The sequence below is a fragment of the Xenopus laevis genome, chromosome 7S (genome assembly GCF_017654675.1).
Source record: "Xenopus laevis strain J_2021 chromosome 7S, Xenopus_laevis_v10.1, whole genome shotgun sequence".
NCBI lineage: Eukaryota > Metazoa > Chordata > Amphibia > Anura > Pipidae > Xenopus > Xenopus laevis.
The window spans coordinates 22,391,217-22,400,208 of record NC_054384.1 but is presented as its reverse complement, the minus strand read 5'-3'; the positions used below and the strand labels follow the sequence as shown (position 1 = coordinate 22,400,208).

The 8,992-nt window shown below is 41.1% G+C and overlaps 1 protein-coding gene across 1 annotated transcript; it reads right to left on the bottom strand.

The window, feature by feature from the left end:
• Positions 1 to 428: 428 nt before the first annotated feature.
• On the bottom strand, positions 429 to 8,067 carry LOC121396222 (protein kinase C delta type-like). Its single transcript, XM_041570979.1, has 9 exons — positions 7,022 to 8,067; positions 5,744 to 5,850; positions 5,158 to 5,322; positions 3,691 to 3,782; positions 3,444 to 3,506; positions 3,189 to 3,327; positions 2,060 to 2,251; positions 1,824 to 1,952; positions 429 to 1,295 (listed from the first exon to the last, which is right to left on the bottom strand). The coding sequence occupies exons 1-9, from the start codon at positions 7,662 to 7,664 to the stop codon at positions 1,164 to 1,166; spliced, it is 1,662 nt and encodes a 553-aa protein (XP_041426913.1). The 5' UTR covers positions 7,665 to 8,067; the 3' UTR covers positions 429 to 1,163.
• Positions 8,068 to 8,992: the final 925 nt, after the last annotated feature.

Below are 8,992 nucleotides of genomic sequence, written 5' to 3'. Positions count from 1 at the left end.
ATGGTTATGCCACTGAAGGAGAGCAGTACCTTTTAATAGATCAGATTTTATACTTTGTTTTGTTTGAGGGGTTATGAAAGAGATGTAATGTTAGGGGACATTTATTACGACAAGGCAAAAGGGTGCCCTTTTAGTGTATATTCTAAAAGCCACTGCATCCAGGGTCTGGCGGAACTCTGTACCAAGTGCTTGTAAAAAAAGCAATCTAGGCATAGGTTGTAGTGCCCTGTCCCGACTGCCTGCCATAGGGCCTACATGCCTCCAACAGTGAATGCTGCAAATGCTGTATTCATAGAGATAAAAGGTTATGAGCAAGTGAAACAAATTCTGCCAATGAAACAATACATCACTCACACTCTCAGCATTGGTTGAATTAGCACATGTTTATACATGTGAGCAGTAACGCCACGTCAAGGCTTCAACCCTGTTACCGGCACGCCGGGTGTAACGCCTCACACAACAGGACAAACGTGACAAACAAAGACAACAAACGAGGCTTAAACTGCACGTGTCTATGTCCCACCCTTTGCTCATTTAACATCAAAACTACCAGGACAAGGTAAAAAACCCCATCTTACTTCAGATGGGAAAAAACCCTTGATCTGGATTTCTAAACAACTATGAGTACTATAGAGCTATATAAATAACTAACTTCCAGGACAAGGTAAAAAAAAAAACCATCTTACTTCAGATGGAAAAAACCCTTGATCTGGATTTCTACCCAACTATGAGAACTTTAGAACTATATAAATAACTAACAGGGTATTGGTTCCATAGACATGATGTGCAGGAAGACAAAGCAGGCTGTGATCTTAGACTCTGCTTTGCCTTCTGTTACACCCTTATCCTTTCATATCTCACGTTCACTCACACATTCGCTCACATAAAGATACCCACCTATACTTACGTGTGATGTGCCAAATGAGTGACTGCCCCTCATAATTCTAGGCCTGATGTTACCCAGCAGTCTCATACCCTGGAAGATGGAATCCCAGGTGAAGGTGGAGCCGAAGGTTGAAGCAGGAATCGCAACAGATGATCTGGCCTTCTTGCAGCAAGCGGAAAAGTTCTTGCAGCCCACAATCATGCCCATTGTCCCATAAAACCTGTGCTGATGGAATAGTAAATTGTTTTTATTGGCTGGATTAAACGCCTACACATACTTACGTCAGCCAGGTGGAACTTTGAAATGAGAAGCCGGCAATGGTGTCACTGCCCCCTGATGTTCCTTCATCCTCCTTGTACTCCAGGAATGACAGCTTCTCTTTACACGGCTGGAATAGGTCTGGTGATGGCTGCATTAAAAGGGAAAAATAATTTTAATCAAGACAATGCTAAATATCTATTATGAACAAGAGAACAGTCATTGGATTTGCTTTTAGAAGTCCATATGAAGCATTTTGATTCTATTAATATAGCACTTTGAGTTTCAGTTTGCCATGTATTTCACATCACTATACAAAGTAGATTACAATTGCAAAATACAACATTTGTAGATGGCAGTATTATATTGTTTGCCTGTGCAGAGACTTCTTTTGTAGATACCAGTGCTATAACAACCCTAGTGGTTTCAAATATTCAGAGCTTTTTTTTTTATATGGGATATTGTGGGGCTAATTTAAAACAGATTTGGAAGAATCCAGAAGGTTCAGGGATTTTAATAATCTCATTACCTGTACCCACAGAGCATCCCTTGGGCCTTATGTGTATAGGTTTTCCTATAGGGTTAAATACAAGTTCCACAAACTAAAGCCACTGCTTTCTGACTTCACTAGTCAATGCTATAATCATTTGTGATTATTATTCCCCAACCATGTACTTACTGTTCTCGGCTGGTAAGGGGGTTGCAATCCTTCCTCTTCCAGCGCCGCCCAATCGATAGCTTTGTAGAATGGGTGGCATCTGATGTTTCCTCGAACACCAAGGCGTTGCTTCCGATTCTTTTCTAGTAGCTAAAGGATGAATGGACAATTATTTAAATCCCAGCAAATTGAGCAGAAATGGAGAATACATTTATTAGTGAATATGTCAATACTTTTGTCCCTCTGCCATTACTCACCTGCCCCAGAAGATGTTTTAGATCTTCATCCAGCCAGTCGGGTATATTGGGTTCATGGTTTTTGATGGAACAAATGAGCTGATCCATGTTCCCGCTGTTGTGAAACGGTGACATTCCAGTGGTTATTTTGCAGATGGTGATGCCAAATGACCACCAGTCTACTGCTGCATTGTATGTTTTTCTGTTCAGCATCTTAGAAAAGAAAAAGAATCATTTACCAAGTTGTAAAATGGTGCTTTTAAGTAAGTATCCTGGGATAATTTTGGCAACAGAGTTTAACGGATTCAGATGCCCATTGAGCATATGGGGGTAAATTTATCAGAGAGTGAAGTTCCGCCACTAGAGTGAAATTCCGCAGCTCTCAATTCATTTCTATGGGATTTTGAAAGGCGTATTTATCAATGGGTGAAGTGAAAGTTCACCCTTTGATAAATACGCCTACAAAAATCCCATAGAAATGAATGGAGAGTGGTGGAATTTCACTCTAGTGGCGGAACTTCACTATTAACTTCACTCTTTGATAAATATACCCCATGGAGTGTAATGAGTAATGCATGTGACCAGTTGGTTTCTCTAGTGTGGATCAGAACTGTCTCATTTGCCAGAGCCCAGTAAGTGCTGTATGGGTAAAAGGCCCGGATTTGTGGTGAGGCCACCAAGGCCCGGGCCTAGGGCGGCAAATTATTAGGGGAGCACCAGTGTTCTGACGTGTGTGCTCACTGCGGTGTGGGAGGTGGGTGCTAGGACTGCACGGTTGGCCCAAAGATAGGGGCGCCCACTATCCAAATCCGGCCCTTATGTGTATAGCTCAGTCACAGGTAATAGAAACCAAGTCAGCAAATATGGATGATGCCTGGCAATATGTGAGTGACACCAAAGCTCAATGTAAAGTAATAAAAATGTTTGTCATATAAGTGAAAACATTTTATGCTGTTAAGCTGGTTCTCTCCACAGGCCTATTAACTACCAGTAACTACAGTATATTTACTCTTGGTATATTGATGTGCTGTTTAGCATGGCTATTTTATATGTCTGTAATAAATACAGCATGTGAAAGCACTGACATGAAGGTATATTCACAGACAGAAAATAAATACCCATGTAAATAATCTCTAATTGCATATCTCACCTCTGGCGCCATGTATTCTATGGTTCCGGCCCGGCCAGTTGTTAGGTCACCATCAAAGATGCTTTGCTTTGCCAGGCCAAAGTCACAGATTTTAATGTGTCCTTGATGGTCCAATAGAACATTCATGGGTTTGATGTCTCTGTAATATAAAGATAAAAGGAGAAATAAAAAAAGATGAAGGCTGCTGATTTGCAGAGCAACCTGTGTGCGGCCTCTGCTGTAGAATGTTACAGAAATGAAGACATTTATACTGACCGATGGATAATCCCGAGGCCGTGCAGGTATTGTAGGCCGCAAATCATCTCCGCAGAGTGGAACCTTTTAAACAGGGAAATAATGGTTAAATTAAGTGGAATTCATTAGCTTTCTTTTAAGAAAATGAAAAAAAAAAAAATTTAACTATGATGCTCCCTAGTGTACACATTTTATAAACCTTCTTATAGGCACAAATGGTATAAAGCTATCTATAAGTCATATTGTACTAGTGCCATGTAATACTTACCGTACTCTCTCTATGGGCAGCGTCCCGTGTCGCTTCAGCTCATCCTCAAGGCTTCCCCCACTCAGGTACTCCATTACAAAGAAGGCATGCCACTGGTTACAAAGACAAATGGAAAGAGTGAAGGAGAGAAGGAAACACTTACAACAACATAGGGTAGTACATATTTTATTAATTACATTAAAGGGGTGGTTCACCATTGAGGTAAATTTAGTATATTGTAGAATGTCCAATTCTTAGCAATTGGTCTTCATTATCTATATGTTTTACTTTATTAGTTATTTGCCTTTTTCTTCTGACCCTTTCCAGCTTTCAAATGGGGGTCACTGACCCCATCTAAAATCAAATGCTCTGTAAAGCTACACATTTATTGTTATTGCTACTTGTCATTACTCATCTTTCTATTCATGCCTCTCCTATTCATATTCCTGTCTCTTATTCAAATCAATGCATGGTTGCTAGGGTACTTTGGACCCTAGCAACGAGATTGCTGAAATTGCAAATTTGAGAGCAGCTAAATAAAGAGCTGAAGAACTCAAAAACCACAAATGAAAACCAATTGCAAATTGTCTCAGAATATCATTCTCTACATCATAAGAAAGTTAATTTAAAGGTGAACAACCCCTTTAATATAAAGCCAAATAAGGTTGGCCAAAATATCTGTTTTTGTACTTGCTGCACAATAAGAACAACATATAAAATGTGAATATATGGCATTAGATCATTAATATTGTGGGTAGTTTGAGGATATCCTGCATGCTGTTATTAAACTCTGCAGGCAGAATGCAGTACTGGATATATAAATCCTGCATGAACATGTAAGGGGTGTACAAGGCAAGGAGGCATTATATTATGTGTATGGAACTATACTATATAATCAGTTTGGTTATTATATGTGTCATGTCATTTGTAATGGTCAGGACCGCCATCAGAAATCGCAGGGCCCCATACGACAAAATTCCTTGGGCTGCGCCCACTGCAAGCCCCACCTACAATTCCACCCCCCACCACACAGTAAAAAAACAAAAACAATATTGGTGGCTAGGGTTCCCACATGTTAATAAAAAATAAAAAGTTATTGGTGGTCAGGGCCCCCCATAAAAAAACATTTGTGGCTAGGGCTCCCCCCATTAAAAAATATTGGTGGCTAGGACCACACATGAGAAAAATAATTGGTGGCCAAAATTAGTGGCCAGGGCCCCCCCCATTATAAGAAAATTCAGCAGCTCTCAGAAAGATGGGGGGCCCAGATAATCAAGTAAGTGTGGTGTGGCAGGGCCCCCTTACCCTCGGGGCCCCCTACAACTCTCCCCCCTGTCCCCCCCTGATGGCTGCCCTGGTAATGGTTATAATATATATAATATATGGGACATTATGTAAGGGGATCAGATGTATGACTAAAGCCATCATCTAGGGGATACAGAGGAACAGTATTACAAACTAAATGGCAATATGGAGTCAATGTTGTACCTGGGTTTGAAAAGCGGCAAAGCCTTGGCAAAGAAATGGGCTGTGTCTGCCGATGTTCAGCACTTGAGACTCTGAGAGAAGGCTGCTGTAATCTGGGAGCTCTCGTTTGCCGACAGATTTTACAGCCACATATGGCCTCCTGTCTCCTAACGAAGCCAGCATTACCTAAAAAAGTAAGAAAAAAGTTAATATTAACTGTGTATTTTAAGCACAAACATGCAGGCCCGGATTTGTGGTGAGGCCACCAAGGCCCGGGCCTAGGGCGGCAGGATTTTAGGGGGCAGCATGCTGCCCAACCACACCCACATTGGTTCAGAAACACTGGGGATGCTCAGGAGATACAATAGTTTTTTTAATTTCCCGTGCGGCAATCCTCATTATTCTGGTCAAGGTGATGAAAATTTGAGCGAATAAAAGGGAGGGGATGGTGGCGACAAATGATAGCGGGCCTTGGGGTGCCCGCTGTGTAAATCTGGCCCTGGTAAAATGGAAATTTTCCCCAGCGCACAACATTTTTTTGCTTTCTTCCACATTTAGGATTTAAACCCTACAAAAAAATTGTGTTTAATGGAAACCAATCACTTACTTTGCCATATCCTCCTGCTCCCAACTTAGAGTAGAAGTTGTAACTGGAGATACTGAGCGGGTTTAGCCTTGAAGGTTGAGCTTCTGCACTCACAGGTCCAGCTTCTCCTAGAAAGGAAAATAAATGTTATTTGCACCTTATTGAATAATAATAGTTAATGAAGAGCTCCCATAGTTAATAGTTCAATAGCTAATAATGAATTTTGATGCTCCCATGTACTGCACTTAATGCACTGTAAAACTGTAACTCTTCTTTCACAAACAGCACAGGAGAACCTTTTCAAATGGTTAAAAGACAAATTGTGGCCATTGCATGGTTCCGGCCCTGCCAGTTGATCATCATCAAAGATGCTAGGCCAAAGTCACAGATTTTAACATGTCCTTGATGATCCATGTGCATAAGATTATTCCAGGGTCCATGTGTTCTGCATTAGCGCATACATATTACAAACTATATGTAAAATCAGAGTTAACTGATCCACCATCTGCAGATGTTTAAAAATCCCCCAAATTTCATAAGAAGGAAAGCAGAGGAGATTTATAAAAAGCTCATGAATTAACATAGGTGCTAAATTACAGTTGCCAGTAGCAACCAATTAGCTATTAGCTTTAAACAATCGACTACTAGTTAGCAAATATTAGAAAATTAAAGCACTGCTTTTATTAGTTGATGTGGGTATCGCCACTGGTGCAATTTAGAATTTAAAAAATCTACCCTATAGGATTAAGTAGTAAATACTGCAAAACTGGTACATGTCTAGTCACCGATACCAACCAATCAACAGAAAGTATTTACTGGTCAAAGGCAAACATCTCATTGGCTATTATGGGTCCTTGCACCTAGGCAACATTGTTTTAATATAGAACATACTGTAGGTGCTAAATTGCATCAGAGCAATTACCCATAGGAATCAATCAGATATTTCATTTCAAGTTCAAATACACAGCTCCAAGCTGCTTGCTGTTTGATTCCCTTTGACTGTTGCCTTTATAATTAGTTATTATGACCAACATGTATTTATAAAACACCAACAAATGTCACAATGCTTTACAATAAACCAGTGTATATAATAAACATACAGTACCAAAAATCCTACAGAAACAAGCAAATACCAATATGAGTAAAGAGGGCCCTCAATCTATATATTTGATTTAATGTTACACTTATGTCAGTATCTGGGTCCTAAACAGTGATTGCACCAGTAAATTAGAAGCAGTTGGCAATCATGTGACCTACTCCTTTTTGCTATTTAGGCATTTTTAAGTGATTTTTCTTTACCTTCATCAGTCTCCTGCCTTCTCTGTTTCTTCTCCCTGTAGCACTCAACTTGCAGATGGTCATCTACACTCCTCTCTCTCTTCTTCTTCTGTTTTTTTCCTTCCTCTTCTTCGTGGTCTTCACTTTTCTTCACCTTTGAGGACTGCGGATCTGAATCTTTGAGACCAGAAGGTATGCTCTCCTCCCTGCAGCCCTTCTCTGGCAGCTGTTTCTCCAAGCTGCTCTCTCTCTTCTCCTTCTGGTTTTCTTCTCCCTCTTCTTCATGTTCTTTTCTTCTTTTCTTCACCTTTGAGGGCTGGGGGTCTGAATCTTTGAAACCAGAGGGTATGCTCTCCTCCCTGCAGCCCTTCTCTGGAAGCTGTTTCTCCAAACTGCTCTCTCTCCTCTCCTTCTGGTTTTCTTCTCCCTCTTCTTCATGGTCTTCTTTTCTTTTCTTCACCTTTGAGGGCTGGGGGTCAGAATCTTTGAAACCAGAGGGTATGCTCTCCTTCCTGCAGCCCTTCTCTGATAGCTGTTCCTCCAAACTGCTCTCTATCTTCTCTTTCTGGCTTTCTTCTTGCTCTTCTTCATGGTCTTCTCTTCTCTTCTTCTCCTTTGAAGGTGGGGGATCCGAATCGATGGAATTAGAATGTATTCTCTTCATATTCTCTTGAAATCCACTGGAGCTCTCTCTCTTCTGCTTCTTCTCTCTCTGACGCTGTCACACCAACTGTCATAACGGTTGAGGTCTCTTGCTTAGTGGAAGGTGCCACCTGATGACATCATCACCTGGGCACAGACTGTAAGATAACATTGCAGTGCAGAGCCAGGTACAGTCAGTTATAGTTACAGTGTACTCTTATTCAGCAAGTCTACAGTATATCCATAAGATTAGGAAGTGCAGATAGCAACCCCTATCCATTATATTCGTTTATCGGCTTTCTTATACTTCATTCCATTTGTCCATACAATAAGGGGTCCTTCAAAAGATAAATATGTAGATGACACAGTGTTAACCTTTGGTTCTGTGACTCCAAGGGGCAAATTCTTAGTGCATCTTAGTGAATTTGTGTAGTTACGTCCATTCACCAGAGCGAAAATTCACCTGGCGTTAGAGTGCGAAGTAGCGCTAGAGTCTATCTCCTTCGCTGGCAAATTTATGCCTGCGCCCGTTAGTATATCGGTTAGTCCCGAAATGACATCACGCTGGCAAATTTAGGCTAACGTTATTCACTTTGTCCTTTAGTGAATTTCCCCCCATGTTTCTCTACATGTTCCTCTAGATCAGGGGTCGCCAACCATTTTTACATGTAAACCACATTCAAATGTGTGATTACAAAGAAGTGCTGTGAGTGGTAGGCCCTATGTGGACTGGCAGCCTACAGGAGGTTTGGCAGTACACTTGGTTTTTATGTAAACAATACTTTCCTCAAAGCCTGGAATTCAAAAAGAAGTGAGGCCACTGAGAGCAACATCTAGGGTCATACTGGGGGGCCCAGGGCCCACTGTCTCAGGACCCTCCCAAGCCCCAACCCTGCCGCAAATCCCTCTCCGGACCCGGACTGTGGCCAGAGAGAGAGAGAGTATGGGGGAAAAATCCACTGCTTTATGATTCACATATTTCATTAGTCAATGCTATTCACCCAGGGCACTTAGCATTTCTGATTTGTATTTCCCAACCAGCAATTGAGCGGTAATAGAGCATAAATATATTTTTGAATGAGGCAATACTTCTATCCTTCTGTCACTATTCACCTGTCCCAGAAGATGTTTTAGATCTTCATCCAGCCAATCAGGTAGCTCTGGATCAGAAAATTTGATGGAATTAATAAGCTCCTTGGTGTCACTGTTGTTGAAGGGTGACATACCAGTGGCCATTTCACAGATGGTGACGCCAAACAACCACCAGTCTACTGTTGCATTGTATGCTTTTCTCCTTAGAATCTGAAAAGAAAAAAAATCACTTACCAAGTTCGAAATGTCACCTTTTAA